Source organism: Eubalaena glacialis, chromosome X (genome assembly GCF_028564815.1).
Source record: "Eubalaena glacialis isolate mEubGla1 chromosome X, mEubGla1.1.hap2.+ XY, whole genome shotgun sequence".
Taxonomy (NCBI): domain Eukaryota; kingdom Metazoa; phylum Chordata; class Mammalia; order Artiodactyla; family Balaenidae; genus Eubalaena; species Eubalaena glacialis.
The window spans coordinates 97,914,825-97,938,585 of record NC_083736.1 but is presented as its reverse complement, the minus strand read 5'-3'; the positions used below and the strand labels follow the sequence as shown (position 1 = coordinate 97,938,585).

At 37.1% G+C, this 23,761-nt stretch overlaps 1 protein-coding gene across 6 annotated transcripts in view; it reads right to left on the bottom strand.

Moving 5' to 3' along the window:
• NRK (Nik related kinase) overlaps positions 1-23,761 on the bottom strand; it is a 142,280-nt gene that overhangs the window by 37,814 nt on the left and 80,705 nt on the right. For all 6 annotated transcript variants that reach the window (XM_061177973.1, XM_061177968.1, XM_061177969.1 and 3 more), the window contains 6 exons: positions 23,434-23,488; positions 19,225-19,303; positions 17,980-18,155; positions 10,360-10,423; positions 8,779-9,946; positions 6,557-6,664 (listed from right to left, as the gene is read on the bottom strand). In XM_061177973.1, coding sequence (XP_061033956.1) covers positions 6,557-6,664; positions 8,779-9,946; positions 10,360-10,423; positions 17,980-18,155; positions 19,225-19,303; positions 23,434-23,488 — 1,650 coding nt within the window. The remainder of the gene's footprint in view (positions 1-6,556; positions 6,665-8,778; positions 9,947-10,359; positions 10,424-17,979; positions 18,156-19,224; positions 19,304-23,433; positions 23,489-23,761) is intronic.

Sequence of the window (23,761 nt, the reverse complement as noted above, 5' to 3'; positions counted from 1 at the left end):
GGCGAAACACATCAAGACACATATTAATCAAAGTACCAAAAATTAAATACAAAGAAAAAAATATTAAAAGCAGCAAGGGAAAAGCAACAAATAACATACAAGGGAATCCCCATATGGTTAACATCTGATCTTTCAGCAGAAACTCTACAAGCCCAAAGGGAGTGGCAGGACATATTTAAAGTGATGAAAGGGAAAAACCAACAACCAAGATTACTCTACCCAGCAAGGATCTCATTCAGAATCAACGGGAAATTAAAACCTTTACAGACAAGCAAAAGTTAAGAGAATTCAGCACCACCAAACCAGCTTTACAACAAATGCTAAAGGAACTTCTCTAGGCAGGAAACACAAGAGAAGGAAAACACCTACAATAACAAACCCAAAACAATTAAGAAAATGGGAATAGGAACACACATATCGATAACTACCTTAAAGGTAAATGGATTAAATGCTCCACCAAAAGACATAGACTGGCTGAACGGATACAAAAACAAGACCTGTATATATGCTGTCTACAAGGGACCCACTTCAGACCTAGGGACACATACAGATTGAAAGTGAGGGGATGGAAAAAGATATTCCATGCAAATGGAAATCAAAAGAAAGCTGGAGTAGCAATTCTCATATCAGACGAAATAGACTTTAAAATAAAGACTATTACAAGAGACAAAGAAGGACACTACATAATGATCAAGGGATCAATCCAAGAAGAAGATATAACAATTGTAAATATTTATGCACCCAACATAGGAGCACCTCAATACATAAGGCAAATGCTAACAGCCATAAAAGGGGAAATCAACAGTAACACAATCATAGTAGGGGACTTTAACACCCCACTTTCACCAATGGACAGATCATCCAAAATGAAAATAAATAAGGAAACACAAGCTTTAAATGATACATTAAACAAGATGGACTTAATTGATATTTATAGGATATTCCATCCAAAAGCAACAGAATACACTTTCTTCTCAAGTGCTCATGGAACATTCTCCAGGATAGATCATATCTTGGGTCACAAATGAAGCCTTGGTAAATTTAAGAAAATTGAAATCTTATCAAGTATCTTTTCCATCGACAACGCTATGAGACTAGATATCCATTACAGGAAAAAAACCTGTGAAACATATAAACACATGGAGGCTAAACAATACACTACTAAATAACCAAGAGATCACTGAAGATATCAAAGAGGAAATCAAAAAATACCTAGAAACAAATGACAATGAAAACAGGACGACCCCAAACCTATGGGATGCAGCAAAAGCAGTTCTAAGAGGGAAGTTGATAGCAATACAATCCTACCTCAAGAAAGAAGAAACATCTCAAATAAACAACCTAACCTTACACCTAAAGCAATTAGAGAAAGAAGAACAAAAAAACCCCAAAGTTAGCAGAAAGAAAGAAATCATAAAGATCAGATCAGAAATAAATGAAAAAGAAATGAAGGAAACAGTAGCTGAGATCAGTAAAAGGAAAAGCTGGTTCTTTGAGAAGATAAACAAAATTGATAAATCACTAGCCATACTCATAAAGAAAAACGGGAGAAGGCTCAAATCAATAGAATTAGCAAAGAAGAAGGAGAAGTAACAACTGACACTGCAGAAATACAAAGGATCATGAGAGATTGCTATAAGCAACTGTATGCCAATAAAATGGACAACCTGGAAGAAATGGACAAATTCTTAGAAAAACACAACCTCCTGAGCCTGAACCAGGAAGAAAAAGAAAATATAAACAGACCAATCACAAGCACTGAAATTGAAACTGTGATTAAAAATCTTCCAACAAACAAAAGCCCTGGACCAGATGGCTTCACAGGCGAATTCTATCAAACATTTAGAGAAGAGCTAACAGCTATCCTTCTCAAACTCTTCCAAAATATAGCAGAGTGAGGAACACTCCCATACTCATTCTACGAGGCCACCATCACCCTGATACCAAAACCACACAAAGATGTCACAAAAAAGATAAATATAGACTAATATCACTGATGAACATAGATGCAAAAATTGCTAACAAAATATTAGCAAACATAATCCAACAGCACATTAAAAGATTCATACACCATGATCAAGTGAGGTTTATCCCAGGAATGCAGGGATTATTCAATATATGCAAATCAATCAATGTGATAAACCATATTAACAAATTGAAGGAGAAAAATCATATGATCATGTCAGTAGATGCAGAAAAAGCTTTCAAAAAAATTCAACACCCATTTATGATAAAAACTCTCCAGAAAGTAGGCATAGAGGGAACCTACCTCAACATAATAAAGGCCATATATGACAAACCCACAGCCAACATCATTCTCAAAGGTGAAAAACTGAAACCATTTCCACTAAGATCAGGAACAAGACAAGGTTGCCCACTCTCACCACTATTATTCAACATAGTTTTGGAAGTTTTAGCCACAGAAATCAGAGAAGAAAAGAAATAAAAGGAATTCAAATCGGAAAAGAAGAAGTAAAGCTGTTACTGTTTGCAGATGACATGATACTATACATAGAGAATCCCAAAGATGCTACCAGAAAACTACTGGAGCTAATCAGTGAATTTGGTGAAGTAGCAGGATATAAAATTAATGCACAGAAATCTCTTGCATTCCTATACACTAATGATGAAAAATCTGAAAGAGAAATTAAGGAAACACTCCCATTTACCTTTGCAACAAAAAGAATAAAATATCTAGGAATAAATCTACTTAAGGAGACAAAAGACCGGTATGCAGAAAATTATAAGACACTGATGAAAGAAATTAAAGATGATACAAACAGATGGAGAGATATACCATGTTCTTGATTGGGAAGAATCAACATTGTGAAAATGACTATACTACCCAAAGCAATCTACAGATTCAATGCAATCCCTATCCAACCACCAATAGAATTTTTCACAGAACTAGAACAAAAAATTTGACAATTTGTATGGAAACACAAAAGACCCCGAATAGCCAAGGCAATCTTGAGAAAGAAAAATGGAGCTGGAGGAATTAGGCTCCCTGACTTCAGAATATATTACAAAGCTACAGTCATCAAGACAGTATGATACTGGCACAAAAACAGAAATATAGATCAATGGAACAGGATAGAAAGCCCAGAGATAAACCCATGCACGTATCACCTTATCTTTGATAAAGGAGGAAAGAATATACAATGGAGAAAAGACAGCCTCTTCCGTAAGTGGTGCTGGGAAAACTGGACAGCTACATGTAAAAGAATGAAATTGGAACACTCCCTAACACTATACACAAAAATAAACTCAAAATGGATTAAAGATCTAAATGTAAGGCCAGACACTATAAAACTCTTAGAGGAAAACATAGGCAAAACACTGCATGACATAAATCACAGCAAGATCCTTTTTGACCCACTGCCTAGAGAAATGGAAATAAAAACTAAAATAAACAAATGGGACCTAATGAAACTTAAAAGCTTTTGCACAGCAAAGGAAACCATAAACAAGACGAAAAGACGCCCCTCAGAATGGGAGAATACATTTGCAAATGAAGCAACTGACAAAGGATTAATCTCCAAAATATACAGACAGCTCATGCAGTTCAATATCAAAAAAAGAAAAAACCCAATCCAAAAATGGGCAGAAGACCTAAATAGACATTTCTCCAAAGAAGATATAAAGATTGCCAACAAACAAATGAAAGGATGCTCAACATCACTAATCATTAGAGAAATGCAAATCAAAACTACAGTGAAGTATCACCTCACACCGGTCAGAATGGCCATCATCAAAAAATCTACAAACAATAAATGCTGGAGAGGGTGTGGAGAAAAGGGAACCCTCTTGCATTGTTGGTGGGAATGTAAATTGATACAGCCACTATGGAGAACAGTATGGATGTTCCTTAAAAAACTAAAAATAGAACTACCATACGACCCAGCCATCCCACTACTGGGCATATACCCTGAGAAAATCATAATTCAAAAAGAGTCATGGACCACAATGTTCATTGCAGCTCTATTTACAATAGCCAGGACATGGAAGCAACCTAAGTGTCCATCGACAGATGAATAGATAAAGAAGATGTGGCATATGTATACAATGGAATATTACACAGCTATTAAAGGAAATGAAATTGAGTTATATGTAGTGAGGTGGATGGGCCTAGAGACTGTCATACAGAGTGAAGTAAGTCAGAAAGAGAAAAATAAATACTGTATGCTAACACATATATATGGAATCTAAAAAAAAAAAAGGTTCTGAAGAACCTAGGGGCAGGACAGGAATAAGAGGCAGATGTAGAGAATGGACTTGAGGACACGGGGAGAGGGAATGGTAAGCTGGGAAGATGTGAGTGAGTGGCATGGACATATATACACTACCAAATGTAAAACAGATAGCTAGTGGGAAGCAGCCGCATAGCACATGGAGATCAGCTTGGTGTTTTGTGTCCACCTAGAGGGGTGGGATAGGGAGGTTGGGAGGGAGACGCAAGAGGGAGGGGATATGTGGATATATGTTTATGTATAGCTGATTCACTTTGTTATACAGCAGAAACTAACACACCATTGTGAAGCAATTATACTCCAATAAAGATGTTAAAAAAATATGTACAGCTGCATGTAAAGGATATTTTAAAAAATCTATCATGCCATTCTGTGTGTGTATATGTACAGATATGGAATTAAACACATAAAAATATATAAAAAATAAGTCACATGCACCCCAATGTTCATTGCAGCACTATTTACAATAGCCAGGTCATGGAAGCAACCTAAATGCCCATCGACAAACAAATGGTTAAAGAAGATGTGGTACATATATACAATGGAATATTACTCAGTCATAAAAAGGAACGAAACTGGGTCATTTGTACAGACGTGGATGGACCTAGAGACTGTCATACAGAGTGAAGTAAGTCAGAAAGAGAAAAACAAATATCGTATATTAATGCATTTATGTGGAATCTATTAAAATGGTACAGATGCACGGGATTGCAAGGTAGAAATAGAGACAGAGATGTAGAGAACAAACATATGGACACCAAGCGGAAAAAGCAAGGGGGGTGGGGTGGTGGTGGGATGAATTCGGAGATTGGGATTGACATATATACACTAATATGTATAAAATAGATAACTAGTAAGAACATGCTGTATAAAAAATAAATAAAATAAAATTAAAAAAAAGAAAAATAAGAAGGATGATTGTCCATGACATACATCATAATGGACTACTGTGAAGCATCTTGAAAGAGGAAATATAGTGATCTTGGGCCCTTGTCCTAATTAAGAACAGCAATGAGACTCATGACTCACTATGAGTAAGGCAAGAATTTCTGAGTTCTTCACCCATCCACCTATCTGTCCTTAGTGACCAAAAATTTTTTAGATAGCTAGCTGTAAGGAATGCTGTCTATAATGACACTACCTTGTCCTCACAGGAATTGAAACTGCTACTCGGTCCCCACCAATACCATGTGCTGAATATCTATTAATAAACTTGTGAAAACAAAAGTCAACCTGGACACCAGGACTGACTTGATTATTCCCATAAATCTAAGAAAATGAGTGACAGATTAAATGACCCAGACCCTGTCATAAACTACATCTCAGAACAGAAATGATCAAGGGAAAAAGTATGTGTGATTGTGTTACAAGCTGAACTACTGAATTTTTCATGGGCAATAGTTTTACTTAAAAGAATGACTGATGAGACAAACTGTAGTTATTCAACTTGGGTATCTGGCAGGCATTTTATTTAAAATCAACAAAGTAAGTCTATCAATTCAAGGAAAAAACAACTGATGTTAGTTGTTAGCAATGATAAAATTGAGCTTTCAATTGAATGTTAGAATTTTAAACTCATCTATCACTGTGCATTTGACAGCTTATCAATACTCAATAATTTTTATGATGAAATTGATGATATTAACAAATGCTATTTTTTGGTGTTGTAAAATAAAACGTGTAAATATTTGGAAAGATCTACATACACAGTGAACCAATATTTTCCGACTGACCAATGCACGAAGATACAAAATTGTGTATGAGCAAAACATCTATTCACAGCACACAACAGACTTGTGGATTTTAATATTACTGAATATTCAAAATTTCACTGATATGGTTTTGGACTCCACTTCTCTAGTTGTGGTGTATTTCAAAGAATATCGACAATTATCTGAAAAATCTATGGAAATTCTCTTTTTCCAACCACCTATATGTGAGAAGTCAGCTTTTACTCATATACTTCAACCTAAACAACATATGGCAACAGATTGAATGCAGAAGCAGATATGAGAATCCAGCTGTTTTCCATTAAGCAAGATGGAAAATGGTTATTTTCATTAAAATTTGTTTCTTATATTAACATCTAATAGTTTTCTTACTTTTTAAATGAAGTAGTAAATATTTTAAATTTTGGGGGTTTAATTTCTAATACATCATACATTGAATGACACAATCCAACTAAGCAAAAGCTTTTTGGGGTCTTCAATGTTTAAGAGTATAAAGACATCCTGAGACCAAAATGTTTAAGAACCACTGTTCCAGGCACTTATTAGTGTCACAGCAACTCATATAGAGAAACTTACCTCATTTTCTTTAGGATTTGGAATGTATGGCTGCAATGGTTCTATTTGGACTTCAGCCTGAATCGAATGAAATACTTCATCATTATCTGATGATTCATCTTCCTTTTCCTTGAAACAAAAAGGAAAATAAGTATTTTACTTGTTGTTAAACTGTAAATAATACGAGCAATTCCCATCATCTTAATGTTCAATTAAAAAAAATAATTTTCAAATATTCAAATTGATTTAAGCCTGTAGTTTCTAATAGTTTTTGGTCCTGGATCCCTTTCAGAATCTGAGTAATGCTACAGATTCTCTGTAGAAAACTGCATACAGACAGACACATGTCTCTGCAAGTATTTTCAGGGGGATCACTGGCCACCTGCAACTCACCTATTAGACCCAGGTTAAAAATCTCTGGTCTAAAGCTTAACTCATAGCCTCAAACTGTCACATTTAATAAGCGGTTATAACTACAAAGTTTGGCCCTCCTGTGCAGTGGAAGATCTGCAACACAGCAGTGCAAATATTTCTTCTTGATTGACTCCTAGTAGTTTAGGAAAGTTTCTGTTTTCCCATTTAAGCCAACTGATATTTCTCCAACTCAAAGAGAATAATGGGAATGTGTTTTCTTTCCTTCTAGTGAGTTGAAGCACTCACATATGTCTTTAAACTCTAATAAATTTTCAGGTATTTCAAAAGACCTATGACTTTGACTAGAACATCAATAATTTTCTTTTTCTTTATGTTTTCTTTAAGAGTTACACATAAAGGCAGGAATGTCTATACAAGATCCTAGGGTCATGGGATTAGTAACTATTATTTAGTAACTTTTTCTTCCATTTTAGAATGGCTTCTCACATAAATATTTAAAACACTGAATGCCAATAAGTATGGGTCATGCTACTAATACTATGAGTCTTGCAGAAATGCATAAAAGTCTTTTTAAAAAATGCAAAGCCCATTAGATCCAATTGTTACTAAGGCTCATTTTGGAATAGTCATTAGCATTTTAGATGCCTTAATGTCAGGCAAATATCAGCATTCTAGACTCATGCCACCCTTTCTCTATTTGGTTTCTTTTGCTTCTTATCTTCCTGTTTTTTTGGGGACTAGACATTCATTTCCCCTTTTGGGCCTTTCTTTTCTTGTTGCTTTTACCTTTTCTCATGTTAAACATGTCAGGGAAATAGTATTTGCTCAATTAACTCAATGGACAAAAACCAAAAGTCTCCCTTATTCAGACGTTCAGACAAGGTTCATTTGTAATAACTACATTAATTATTATTAGGTAAATGGATGTTGATACCAAGGTTTAATTTAGGATCTTCACAATGATTCCTTTTATGTAAATGGATGCTATGAAGTATTAGGAAACAACTGCTCTCCTGGTCTTTTTGACCTCTATAATTTGCTTACGAAGCCCACAAACCCTTCAGGATCAGATTAGATTTGCCAGATTGTATCCATCAACTCCAGCCCAATTATATCCATTTATATTAGAGAATTTTGAAAGAATGAAGTTTTGTTGACTAAACCAAAATAAGATAAAGAGATTAACATATTGCACCCCACATTTTAGAAGAGTGCAGAGATGAATTTGTAACTTGTGTCATGTTCTATGCAGGTACTTCATCAATTATGTAAAATGAGTGAAAAATAAGTGAGACAAGTCATACTTATGGTAACCATGTACAAAATGTTTTAGAAAATGCTTTTCCTTCTCAGTTTGACCTTTAACATCCTGATGTACGAAAGCTAGTGCAATTCTCTTAAATAATACATTCAGCATTCTATGGGAAGGAAGAGCAAAATAAACTTAGAGGTTGGAGGAACAAAACCAAATTTGTTTTTGTATTTATTTTTAATGAATTATATTTGAAATTTTGACCTATGAAAGTAATTTTTAAAGATCCAGTATAGTAACTTTAAATGTGCATATGACGTCCCTTTATTGGTTAAGGGAATAATAGGTAGAAATTTAACTAATAATTAAAGCTATATCTCTACAGAGATATTAAGCAATTACCTGGGTCATTCAAGCAAATTTTTCCTTCTCAAATTTAGTCACAATTATCTGGAAATTTCAGGATAATTTATTTGAAGCACAAATTATTTAGTTAATCTTCTGTGGGACACAAGGAATATTTATTTCATTTGGTTTTTACAGAGGGAACACTTGAGTATGAACTAGCATATTTTCTCTGCATATTTGACTTAGGAAAAATATCAGAAACTCTTACATTTGCAACTTGTCTCAATTCTTCCTCATGCTGATTAAAGATATCCTCCCATCTGCGTTGGCGCCTTTGCCTATGGGCTTCTAAATCTGATAGCTCAAACTCTTCAGGTCTGCGTGACAACTTTGCCCGGAACCTCTTTGGTGATAGCCTTTTTGCCAATGCCTGCCTTAGACTAGAAACTTTTGATTTTTTCTTCCGTGCTTGTTCTGGTTGAGAGTAAAACACGTCTGATGACAGGTTTTCCATCAGGGTTTGCAGTAGACCAAGCGGCTTTGAGTTATGTGAGTTTGGTGCTCGAAGTAAGTCTCTTGATAGTCCCTCTATCAGTGCTTGAACAGAGCCAACTGCCTGCGTGGGCTCTAGTGCCCAGGCCTGTGCTTGAGGTGACCTTTCATTTTGCCCCTCTACTGGAATGAGCACCTGAGTATCCAAATGTAGTGGCAACAGCACGTGGTGGTTCTGTGACAGTAGGGGCAGGAATACCTGGGCATGTACTCGTAATGACTCAGGTTCCTCTGCCTCTGTCTCTGCCTGTGTAGGCTCAGCAGCCTGTTCCTGTACCTCTGGCTGCTCTGGTGCCCTGTTCTGCTCCAGCTGCTGTTCAGGTACCTGGTTCTGTCTCTGCTGTTGTTCAGGGACCTGGCCCTGCCTCTGCTGTTGTTCAGGTACCTGATCTTGCCCTTGAAATTCCTCTGGTACCTGGTCCAGATCCTGTGGCTCTCCTGAGGCCTGGGGCTGGGCCTGAGCCTGCTGCTCTTTGGGTACCTGGGCCTGTACCTGTAGAGGCCTAGGCGCCTTAACCTGAGTCTGTAGTGGCATAAGCATCCAGGCTGTCCTCCGTAGTTGTGGAGGTGCCTTCATCTGCATCTGTAGGGGCCTAGATGCCTTAGCCTTAACCTGAGCCTGTAGTGGCATGAACACCCGAGCTGCCCCCTGTAGTCGCTGAGGTGCCTGGGCTTGCCCCTGTAGAGGCCTAGGTGCACTGTCATGAGCCTGTAGTGGCATGAACACCCTGGCTGCTCCCTGGAGATGCTGAAGGGCCTGAACCTGTGGCTCTTCTCGATCAGGTAACCACCTTGGCTGAGAGGGTTCTCCATGCAGGACTCTAAGTGGTCTGCATCTACTGCTGGTAGGCAATCTCAGAAGCTCGTGAGTACAAGAAGGTCCCCTAGAAATAAACATACAAATGACTGCTGCACAATTAGAGTTGTCAGTAGAGTGAAGTCATTCAGGGGAAATGCTTTTATTTTAAAAGATGAACATTTTCTGCAATAAAGGTATTTTCAGTACATCTTTCTTGAATCATTCCTGTAATGTCTGAAAGTCTTTGCATTACTAATATATTCAGTACTAATGGTCTTATAATATACTTGATCATTCTATTACCAGAAATTAAGGACTCTTTGGGTAGTAATAAAAACTTTTCCTCAACATTTCCACTCAAATATCTCTTGCAAATACAGATCTGTTTTTATTTTATCAGAAAGGATTAAGTTTTCTGAGTCACATACAACAGTATGGAATCAACTGTCTTACATGAATTGCTAACAACAAATTATATATGTAATTTGTCTAACGCACCTGAATCTTCTCATGGTATACTGCTCCTTAATAGCTTCTTCTCTTTCAAAGATCAGAGGTATTCCTTTTTATGAAAGAGAAAAAAAGTGCATAACAATCAACAGAGATTAAGATAATACACCTTAGTCAATGTGCACCCTTCACTACTCAGGAAGCTGAGTGAATTTATAAGGACAAGAGGACTGTAACCCTTCACATAACGCCTAGTTGGTGATGGAGACAATACCCTTGTTCCTAGGCCTACTTCTGCAGCACGGTGCAGCTATTCCATAGAGACTAATTTCTCTCAGCATAGGAAAAAATATTTAGCAATCTGATTGCTGCAATTCTAAAGAGGAAAAATTGAGAAAGGTAAAAAGAGAAAGGGCCAAGAGAAACTAAATGGTTGGTGAGCATGGCTTACAGGTGTGTACTCTGGATTTAAGGACTTTATGGCTTGGGCCCACACCTATCTTTGGTCCTTTCAATGAGAAGGTAAAAATCTAAATTCTGGGTTTTACACTTGACACACTGAAAATGTTTGGCATCTTTCCTGTCAGCTGTGCAGTACTGAAATATAGAAGCTTAAAAATAAAAGAGTTTTCTTTTGAATTTCCTATATTAAAGAGTTTAGGAATGCGGCCCCCACTTTTCATGCATTGCCTCAGGGAGCGCTAGCCTCATGAAGAAGCTCAGGGTAAAGGCACAGCTGCCAAAGCAGGAGTGAGAGATACTTGACACCAGGAGGGAGATCCCAAAGAGGCCGCAGCTGCAGGAGGTGGGAGTCCTGGTCACTGTTGGCCTTCCCTGAGGGCTTCGACTGGGCCCCTCAGGCCGTGCACCAGCTGAGCACCACCCGCCTCATGGACCTGTCCTGCCTCACATCACCGAAGAGTCGCCCTGTTGCCTAAATGAGCTGAAGTCTGAAAATTGCTCAGCAGGACCAGGCATAGCACGAGCCTCCTATCTTGTGGTTTCACTTGCCAAGGACCACTATCTTGATAATTCCGTGTGGCTGACAGGGTCTTGGTGCTCCAGCCTGGTGTCAGGCCTGAGGCTCTGAGGTGGGAGAACTGAGTTCAGGACATTGGACCACCAGAGACCTCCTGGCCCCACGTAATATCAATCAGCAAAAGCTCTCCCAGAGATCTCCATCTCAATGCTAAGACCCAGCTCCACCCTACAGCCAGCAAGCCCCAGTGCTGGACGCCCCATGCCAAACAACTAGCAAGACAGGAACACAACCCCACCCATTAGCAGAGAGGCTGCCTAAAATCACAATAAGTTCACAGACATCCCAAAACACACCACCAGATGTAGCCTTGCCCACCTGAAAGACAAGATCTAGCCTCATCCACAAGAACACAGGCACCAGTCCCCTCCACCAGGAAGCCTACACAACCCACTGAACCAACATCACCCACTGGGGGCAGACACCAAAAACAACGGGAACTATGAACCTCTAGCCTGTGAAAAGGAGACCCCAAACACAGTAAGTTAAGTGAAATGAGAAGACAGAGAAATGCACAGCAGATGAAGGAGCAAGATAAAAACCCACCATACCAAACAAACGAAGAGGAAATAGGCAGTCAACCTGAAAAAGAATTAAGAATAATGATAGTAAAGATGATCCAAAATCTTGGAAATACAGTATACAAGAAACATTTAAGAAGGACCTAGAAGAACTAAAGAGCAAACAAACAATGATGAACAATACAATAAATGAAATTAAAAATTCTCTAGAAGGAATCAATAGCAGAAAGACTGAGGCAGAAGAACGGATAAGTGACCTGGAAGATAAAATAGTGGAAATAACTACTGCAGAGCAGGATAAAGAAAAAAGAATGAAAAGAATTGAGGACAGTCTCAGAGACTTCTGGGACAACATTAAACGCACCAACATTCGAATTATAGGGGTCCCAAAAGAAGAAGAGAGAAAAATGGCACTGAGAAAATATTTGAAGAGATTATACTTGAAAACTTCCCTAATATGGGAAAGGAAACAGTCAATCAAGTCCACAAGCACAGAGAGTCCCATACAGGATAAATCCAAGGCAAAACACGTCAAGACACATATTAATCAAACTATCAAAAATTAAATCCAAAAAAAAATATTAATAGCAGCAAGGGAAAAGCAACAAATAACATACAAGGGAATCCCCATATGGTTAACATCTGATCTTTCAGCAGAAACTGTACAAGCCCAAAGGGAGTGGCAGGACATATTTAAAGTGATGAAAGGGAAAAACTGACAACCAAGATTACTCTACCCAGCAAGGATCTCATTCAGATTCAACGGGAAATTAAAACCTTTACAGACAAGCAAAAGTTAAGAGAATTCAGAACCACCAAACCAGCTTTACAACAAATGCTAAAGGAACTTCTCTAGGCAGGAAACACAAGAGATGGAAAAGACCTACAAAAACAAACCCAAAACAATTAAGAAAATGTTAATAGAAACATACATATGGATAATTACCTTAAATGTAAATGGGTTAAATGATCCAACAAAAAGACACAGACTGGCTGAATGGATACAAAAACAAGACCTGTGCATATGCTGTCTACAAGAGACCCACTTCAGACCTAGGGACACATATAGACTGAAAATGAGGGGATGGAAAAAGATATTCCATGCAAATGGAAATCAAAAGGAAGCTGGAGTAGCAATTCTCATATCAGACGAAATAGACTTTAAAATAAAGACTATTACAAGAGACAAAGAAGGACACTACATAATGATCAAGGGATCAATCCAAGAAGAAGATATAACAATTGTAAATATTTATGCACCCAACATAGGAGCACCTCAATGCATAAAGCAAATGCTAACAGCCATAAAAGGGGAAATCGACAGTAACAAAAATCATAGTAGGGGACATTAACACCCCACTTTCACCAATGGACAGATCATCCAAAATGAAACTAAATAAGGAAACACAAGCTTTAAATGATACATTAGACAAGGTGGACTTAATTGATTTTATAGGACATTCCATCCAAAAACAACAGAATACACTTTCTTCTCAAGTGCTCATGGAACATCCTCCAGGATAGATCATATCTTGGGTCACAAATGAAACCTTGGTACATTTAAGAAACTTGAAATTGTAGCAAGTATCTTTTCCCACCACAACGCTATGAAACTAGATATCCATTACAGGAAAGAAACTGTAAAAAATACAAACACATGGAGGCTAAACAATATGCTACTAAATAACCAAGAGATCACTTGAAGAAATCAAAAAGGAAATCAAAAAATACCTAGAAACAGATGACAATGAAAACACAGTGACCCAAAAGCTATGGGATGCAGCAAAAGCAGTTCTAAGAGGGAAGTTTATAGCAATAAAAACCTACCTCAAGAAAAGAGAAAACTCTCAAAGAAACAACCTAACCTTACACCAAAAGCAATTATAGAAAGAACAACAACAACAAAAAAACCCCAAAGTTAGCAGAAGGAAAGAAACCATAAAGATCAGATCAGAAGTAAATGAAAAAGACATGAAGAAAACAAGAGCAAAGATCAATAAAACTAAAAGCTGGTTCTTTGAGAAGATAAACAAAATTGATAAACCACTAGCCAGACTTATCAAGGAAAAAAGGGAGAAGACTCAAATTAACAGAATTAGAAATGAAAACGGAGAAGTAACAACTGACACTTCAGAAATACAAAGGATCATGAGAGATTACTACAAGCAACTATATGCCAAAAAAAATGGACAACCTGGAAGAAATGGACAAATTCTTAGAAAAACACAACCTTCTGAGACTGAACCAGGAAGGAATAGAAAATATAAACAGACCAATCACAAGCACTGAAATTGAAACTGTGATTAAAAATCTTCCAACAAACAAAAGCCCAGGACCAGATGGCTTCACAGGCGAATTCTATCAAACATTTAGAGAAGAGCTAACACATATCTTTCTCAAACTCTTCCAAAATATAGAAGAGGGAGGAACACTCTCAAACTCATTCTAAGGGCCACCATCACCCTGATACCAAAACCAGACAAAGATGTCACAAAGAAAGAAAACTACAGGCCAATATCACTGATGAACATAGATGTAAAAATCCTCAACAAAATACTAGCAAACAGAATCCAACAGTACATTAAAAGGATCATATACCATGATCAAGTAGGGTTTATCCCAGGGATGCAAGGATTCTTCAATATATGCAACTCAATCAATGTGAAACACCATATTAAAAAATTGAAGGATAAAAACCATACGATATCTCAAAAGATGCAAAAAAGATTTCGACAAAATTCAACACCCATTTATGATAAAAATCCTCTAGAAAGTAGTCATAGAGGGAACTTACCTCAACATAATAAAGGTCATATATGAGAAACCCACAGCCAACATTGTTCTCAATGGCGAAAAACTGAAACCGTTTCCACTAAGATCAGGAACAAGACAAGGTTGCCCACTCTCACCACTATTATTCAACATAGTTTTGGAAGTTTTAGCCACAGAAATCAGAGAAGAAAAGAAATAAAAGGAATTCAAATCGGAAAAGAAGAAGTAAAGCTGTTACTGTTTGCAGATGACATGATACTATACATAGAGAGTCCTAAAGACTCTACCAGAAAACTACTAGAGCTAATCAATGAATTGGTAAAGTAGCAGGATACAGAATTAATGCACAGAAATCTCTTGCATTCCTATACACTAATGATGAAAAATCTGAAAGAGAAATTAAGGAAACACTCCCATTTACCACTGCAACAAAAAGAATAAAATACCTAGGAATAAACCTGCCTAAGGAGACAAAAGACCTGTATGCAGAAAACTATAAGACACTGATGAAAGAAATTAAAGACGATACAAACAGATGGAGAGATATACCATGTTATTGGATTGGAAGAATCAACACTGTGAAAATGACTCTACTACCCAAAGCAATCTACAGATTCAGTGCAATCCCTATCAAACTACCAATGGCATTTTTCATAGAACTAGAACAAAAATTTTCACAATTTGTATGGAAACAAAAAAGAGCCCAAATAGCCAAAGCAATCTTGAGAAAGAAAAACGGAGCTGGAGGAATCAGGCTCCCAGACTTCAGACTATACTACAAAGTTACAGTAATCAAGACAGTATGGTACTGGCATAAAAACAGAAATATAGATCAATGGAACAGGATAGAAAGCCCAGAGAGAAACCCACACACATATGGTCACCTTGTTTGATAAAGGAGGCAAGAATATACAATGGAGAAAAGACAGCCTCTTCAATAAGTGGTGCCGGGAAAACTGGACAGCTACATGTAAAAGAATGAAATTAGAACACTCCCTAACACCATGCACAAAAATAAACTCAAAATGGATTAAAGACCTAAATGTAAGGCCAGACACTATCAAACTCTTAGAGGAAAACATAGACAGAACACTCTATGACATAAATCACAGCAAGATCCTTTTTGACCCACTTCCTAGAGAAATGGAAATAAAAACAAAAATAAACAAATGGGACCTAATGAAACGTAAAAGCTTTTGCACAACAAAGAAAACCATAAACAAGACGAAAAGACAACCCTCAGAATGGGAGAATATATTTGCAAATGAAGCAACTGACAAAGGATTAATCTCCAAAATATACAGACAGCTCATGCAGCTCAATATCAAAAAAACAAAATACCCAATCCAAAAATGGGCCGAAGACCTAAATAGACATTTCTCCAAAGAAGATATACAGATTGCCAACAAACACATGAAAGGATGCTCAACATCACTAATCATTAGAGAAATGCAAATCAAAACTACAGTGAAGTATCACCTCACACCAGTCAGAATGGCCATCATGAACAAATCTACAAACAATAAATGCTGGAGAGGAAACCAGCAGGGAACACTCTTGCACTGTTGGTGGGAATGTAAATTGATACAGCCACTATGGAGAACAGTATGGAGGTTCCTTAAAAATCTAAAAATAGAACTACCATACAACCCAGCAATTCCACTACTGGGCATATACCCTGAGAAAACCATAATTCAAAAAGAGTCATGGACCACAATGTTCATTGCAGCTCTATTTACAATAGCCACGACATGGAAACAATCTAAGTGTCCATTGACAGATGAATGGATAAAGAAGATGTGGCACATATATACAATGCAATATTACTGAGCCATAAAAAGATACGAAATTGAGTTATTTGTAGTGAGGTGGAGGGACCTAGAGACTGTCATACAGAGTGAAGTAAGTCAGAAAGAGAAAAACAAATACTGTATGCTAACACATATATATGGAATCTAAAAAAAAAAAAGGGTCTGAAGAACCTAGGGTCAGGACAGGAATAAAGATGCAGACGTAGAGAATGGACTGGAGGACACAGGGAGGGGAAGGGTAAACTGGGACAAAGTGAGAGAGTAACATTGACATATATACACTACCAAATGTCAATTAGATAGCTAGTGGGAAGCAGCCGCATAGCACAGGGAGATCAGCTCGGTGCTTTGTGACCACCTAGAGGGGTGGGATAGGGAGGGTTGGAGGGAGATGCAAGAGGGAGGGGGTATGGGGATATAAGTATACATATAGCTGATTCACTTTGTTATATAGAAGAAACTACCAGAACATTGTAAAGCAATGATACTCCAATAAAGACATTAAAAAAAAAAAAAAGAGTTGAGGACAACTATATTTACATCTTCCATGTAATCTCCATATAATCGTGTCTTTTCCTGCAGGTTACATTTTGAAAATCTTGCAGCTCTGGTAATTAGCGAATTCTCAACTAGATGTGTGGTCTTCCTGTATCCATTTGTGATTGGTCGGCTTCTGTGATGCTGGTCCAATAAATTCTCCACCATGGGTAAATAAATTAATTCCTTCTGCTTCTCACTCCAAAATAAGATATGTATATTTATGTAGATGGAAGGAGCTCGCTGCAATCAATCTTAGAGTGAATCTGAGAATGCCTGCTATCTTTTTCAGGCTCCCCCTTTGCCATTCCATTACCACTCAACCCTGCCTGTGGTGCCCTAAGTTAAATGCGGAATATGGTATACAACCTATAAAGTTAGAACTTCCTAAGTAATTTCCTCTGGGTTTGATGAACATTCATCCTGCCATTTTTGACATTAAAATCTAGAAGCTTACTTTTATTTGCATAAATGTGTTCCTTTAATTTCATCTTAAAGTTGGAGATTCGTACATAAAATCAACTTTGTATGGTACACTGATATTACTTCAAAATTAGTAGTCAGTAAATGGTTAATTACAAATCCATTTATCTCATTGGAGTTAATTAACATATTAGCCAAAAAAGAACAATAAGATATAGATTTTGTTATCTTTTTGTTTATTTTATTTCTTCAGTTAGGAGTTTTCTTAAAATAAAATTGGCATATCACAAAATTCTTCTGGAGACCTTCAAAGTCTTTGTAAATATGAACACGTGCCAGTTGTAACTGACAAAAATTTATAATCTTATGTATATATATATGATCAGGTAAGAGATAATGAATTAAATGCATATGGCATATTAGTGGAAAAACTAAATATCAGAGGCCTCAGAATTTTTACTTTCAACCTAATTCTTAAATATTTTTTTCCTGAAAAAAATAAATTAATAAATTTTGCTCTCATTTGAATATTTATTCCAGTAAAATGAAGATTCACATATTCTACCTTTTTTCTGTCTCTTTTTAATGATTCCAGTAAGGTGCTTCTTTAATGACTCAACAACATGTCCTTCATTTTTTATATTCCGAACAAATGGGTGATGAAGCATGTTTGCAGAAGTAGGACGAAATAAGAAATTTTTTATCATGCACTTTTCCATGAAATTATGGAACTTGCGGGACCTAAAAGAAATGAGTCAAAGAGATAAAAGAGCATTCTCAGGCCTGCCACACCTCCTCCCACCTCCACCCACATGCCACTCTGAAGGTTGTATTTTTGAAGAGAGTTGTCTCTAGCTATTAATAGTCTTTTCAGTAGCCAAATATTCTGCAGCTTGACAATATACATTACACAGCAATGCCATTCAAACCTCTGAAGAGGCCAGAGTCAATGGCATTTTCTACCCAAATAATAGTAGAAACTTCAATGAGTTCGGAAGTATGTACATGATAAAAAGTCAAGTGGTGTGAAGGCAATTAAGTGGTTGATGTGGTTTATGTAGACCATGAGACTAGATTGGTCATCCCACAGTAGTCATACTTTGAAGCCTGAGTGTTTCACTTGACTATATGCACTTTAAGTTATAAAGGTGCCAATGTAATGATCCAGAAAAGGGTGTTAATAGTACCATGACTAATTAATCTTATAAAATGGCCCATAGAAACAGATGTGACCAGAAAGCCTGAATCTGTGGGAAGGGTTAAATTTAATCACAAGGAAGAATGTCTGCAATCAAATCATAGTAACCACTTCTACCAGGGAAAGCAATAAATACTAAGAACAAGCAAGAGCTTCAGGTACTAGATCAAAAAGCTTCAGGAAGAAAGATTCCCAAGTTTAGTTGGGCTGTAGCACGCTGAGAGAATAAGTTCTCTTTCCTAGGTCTGTGGATGTTTAGTTCAATGGGTCAAACGACTGGGCTATATATCACAATCACTGACTGCCTATCTAGGCTCAGTGAGAAACTTCTCAAATGGCTTCCATTAGTCCATCCCATTACTGAAGAAATAACTGAATATGTCACTAATGCCAGGACAGTAATGTCATCACAATATACTACGGAGAGTATTATTTCTGATTGGCTAGCTAGCTCTTAATGAACACTAGTCATTTAGACCCCCTTACTTAAGGTATTGGTTTTTAGGAAATTTTGTCCAATAAGGATGTTGAAGCAGGGCTGACCAAATGAATTCTTTGCTACATAAAAATGTCAGGTTAATGTGTTTAAGAGATTAAGTCATTCATCTTTACCATCCGCTGGATTTGACTTTGGGAGCAGATTCTCGCAAAATAACGAATAGGGCTTCCAAAGGCTGAAGGTTACACAGGGCTGCAAAGGAAAATAGACAAGCTTCGAATGAGTAAGAAGGGTAACTACAGAACACACTTCTTATTCCTGAGGGGATTCTCAGTGTTCTTTCACATATGTTGAATAGATACTAAGGAATAGATACAAAAGAATGTAGTTAGAGGAAAGCTGATTTTAACGCAAACAGTCCATTATATAAGATCCTAAAGCTTCACTATTGCCAGGTGTGACAAATAATAATAAATTACACTAGATAAAAATTTTGAAATGTGTGATTGATAATTTATATCTAGAGAAGTAAACAATACAGGTGGAGACAAGCACTCTTCTGTGTTTTTGTGCTGCAGGTATCTACAGTTGTAAAATTGGAATATGTAATTATAGGCTGAAAAAGTCAACCAGACTAATAACTATGTGCAACAATACATAAACAATTATTTAGTAGTCTAAAAAGAGGAGAATAATCTGTTTTGGAAGCTGACAGTCCTAGGAAGAGAGGTAGATAGAGTAACTATTAAGAACACACCCTCTAGAGTAAGATCACCTGTGTTCAAATCCTAATTCTACCTTTGTGACTTTGGGCAAATTACTTAACCTCTCTGTGCCTTGGTTTCTTCATCGTAAAAACAGGAAATATATCAAGAATTCCTTCAAAGAGTTGCTATGAGGATTAAATGGCAACCTACATATAAAAGTGTCTGGCACAGAGTAAGCACTTAATAAATATTAGCTATTGATATTATAAGATTTTAACTATCTGGCACCTCAATTCTGTGCCAAATTACAAGACTTTCATTCTCTTTTTTTAGACACACAGCCATACAAAGAAAAACCTATTCCAATATGTGGTATATAAATTCATTACCTCATTGGCTTGGGAAATCGGGGATTTTCTGTAAGTGTTTAAATATGTGTCTCACTTCACTTATTTCCTCTTGTGTTTTGATTAAAGAAAACGGGCAGTGCAATAATTCCCCAAAGGAAAGCCATAGTGTAAATTTCATCTAACACTACAAGTGTGCCATTCATCTGAGGACATTTTGATATTAATGACTTTTTAGAGGCATCCTTCCTCTCCTAAAATACGTCTCCAGAGAAACTACAGTGTCGAACTGGCCTCTCATAGTAGTAGAAATAAACTCCCCAGGGTAATTTCATTAGAGTAATATAAAGGCAATTGTTCAAAGGTCAAAATTTTGTTTCAATTACATGGGTATAAATTAATAGAAGGTGCAGGTATATAATTGAGGGCAAAATTAGCCCCCAGCTCAAAACATCCGGATAATATTTGATTCTCTTCATTCCTTTACTGTGTCCAATCAATCACCAAAATCTGTCCTTTAAACATATCGTAAGTAAATTTTTACAATATTAAGCAGTTGTCATTTATTAACATCTGAGCATCTCAGTTAACTAACAACATCTTCAGTGTCAAGAGTTAGGGCATAGGCTGGGTAAGTTTTCATTAAAGGAAAGGAGAAGTCTACAAAGGAATGAAGCATAGGGTGGGTACAAGAACTATGTCAAACAGCAATTGTGGAGGTTTCCTATATTGTCTAATTTTAGGAATTCCAGTTAATGTCCCCTTCACCCCATATATCCTAATGTTGCCTAAATTTTCACCATTAGGGGCTCATTCCTTTGAAGTAGTAAATCTACTTTAAAAATACATATCTTGATAGATTAGAAACGTTAAACTGGGTGTAGTTTGAATTATTTTAAATAACGTGGTTTAACTCCTACAATATGTTGAGATCCAAAGGAATCTTCTGAATACTGAAGAAATGGGTCTCCTGATGGGACAGGGGTAAAGACACTCAGGTAAAGATTGATCCGGGGCATAAGGGAAGGACACTACAAGGAATAGAAGTAGGACTATAAACGAGCATGTCTGATAGTATTAAAAACAATCTCTACAACACCAAGGAGAATGCTAACATAGGGAAAGATACAGTTCTGATTAAGGTAAATTGGCTGGTGTAGATCCTTGACAAGGAAGGAGAGTTGGAGTAAACTGTCAATCCAGTACTGCTTCTCCAGGCAACGATTCACTTTTCTATAAAAAACAAAGAAACTAAGAACTACACATATTCAATATTAATTGACCTATGATATTCTGGTGTTTGAATAACTACTAGCAATGTTCTGGCCTTGGTTTAAAGGTCTGTGCATCAAGTTTGAATTTCTATCCAGAAGCCAAGGACTTAAAGTCCTGATGTGCAAGGGTCCTGATTCTCTCTCCTCCGAGAGTCCCTACAGCACCCTTTTAGTGAGAAGGTATTCTCTCTTTCTTTTTACTTCCCTGGGAGAGACTCACCAAAGGCAGAAGGGGATTTTGTTATTTGGACCTCAGAGGTAATTATCACATAACTGTCACTTTGGAAGGCCATCCTTTCTGAGATGATAAATATCACAACCTGGAGGATTTCTGTATTTAAATTGATGACAGCCATTCCCATCCAAAATTAATACTCCAGGCAATAAAGGAGACTGGTGAAAGACAAATGTTTTAGCAGTATGGCTATTTCAAGTTGTTCATGACCAAAGTTGCACCATTCCAATGACTACTTATCCAGGCATGCTGGTCCTATTTTCTACTGTGAGTTAAGAATCTCCTGGTCCTCATCTATCTTTTGCAAAAAGTTGCCATTTGTGTATTCTGTGAAAAACTCCCTCTCTGTATTTCTTCTGTGAGTTGCTCATTACCTCTCTTTTCTCCAATGATTTAATATTTTAGAATAAAAAAGTGAAACCAAAAAAGGTGAATCAAAAAGTACAAATCTGCAAAATGTAGAAAGCTAGTCTTTTTGGAAAGACACTAGAAATAATATACTACTTGATGCAGTCATTCATCCTAACCAAATACATGCATCAATACTCATGAAATGCAATATGTATATTTAAAGAGTGCAAGAGAGGAGGAGGAGGAAGAGGAAGAGAGGAGGAGCTCAATATAATTTAAGCATGTTTCATAAAGAGAAATAATCATGAGATAATGAGGAATAATATGCACCTTCCCAGTCTCATCTCAATTATATATATGTGGAGTAAACAATTTTTCCATCATTTTAAAACTCACCCAATATAGGTACTTTGTAGTTTTTTGGGCACTAGCAGAGACGCAGCAGTGACCTGATCTCCACATCTGGCTCAGCTTTAATCCAAGCCCGTTCTATGATACGTGCTATTCCAAGGGACACCAGGAATTCTTAACAATTATGTTACCACTATTTCTACTCCCATTAGCCTTGAAACACAGTGCTAAGATAGTAGATACTGTGCAGATGAAGCATGTAGGAACGTGGGAACCTACAAGATCTGCTTGGAGAGGGAGAAGCAAAGCAATTCCAACCCCTGCCCCCTGACACACACACTCCAGGCATTTCTCTCACTTCTCATCAATACTAGGAATGTATTTATTATTTATATCCTTGGATTTAGGTATTGAGGACAACAAATATGCTCTGCTTATGGGGTCATACATTAGATGGTTATTAATCATTTATACCCAAGTTCACATTCTATTTTCACTTTCCTATCAGAAAGCAGTGTCCTGAGAGAACAGAATGCTGACAGGTCATTTAAATGATGGGAAGGAGGGGGAAACAAGAGGAAATGGAGCCTTCTGAACAATTAGGGGCAATGAAGTGGCTGATAGGAGCAAGGAAGGCACCAATGATGAGCTAGACTGACTCCAAAGGAAAACAAAAAACTTACTTCTCAATGTTGTTGAGGATTGGCTCAATTAAAAGGAACTACTGGGGGATTTTCTCAACTGTCACAGTCTGAAGTAGTAGCAGTGTATAACTGTAAATGTTTGGGAACCTAAATATTCCACCAGTGAATATGTACTGAATGCCTTTATATTCTGTTTGGTCAGGACTATCAGGACCAAATGTTATTGAGGCTAAATTGAAACAACACTTAATCATCCTAAAATAAGATATCTTAAGAGAGAAAAATACAAACTCTTCTTATAGACATATCTGGCCATTCTGACTGCAGCATTTGGTAATCAGGAAAAGGCCACCATTTATAGTTTGGCACATAGTGTGGCACCTTTGTGGCCAGTGCAAGCTAGCTAGTACAAGTGGCGGATTTGTACAGCATGTTTCCCTAACTTTGAACAAACAACAAATATTTTTACTCACGAGGAGCCCCTTCAGCCATTTCAATAGCAGTGATTCCCACGGACCACACATCACTCTGCAAAAGAAAAGATGACCAAAAAAATGTCACTTAAAAATGGGAAACTGATAGTATTTAGAATCTCAAAACAATCTTTGGCTGAGGGGAGATGTCAATGCTACAGCCATTTTATGGGTTTTCTATAATGGGGCTTCATTGTAGACTGATGTTATAGGAAGATCTTATTTGACCTTGTGACCAGCCAGTACTGCACTACACAACCAGTTGACATGGGATGGGATTCAATGTAAGGAAAATTCATCTTGGGTGTATTGCTATTGTTACCTTAAC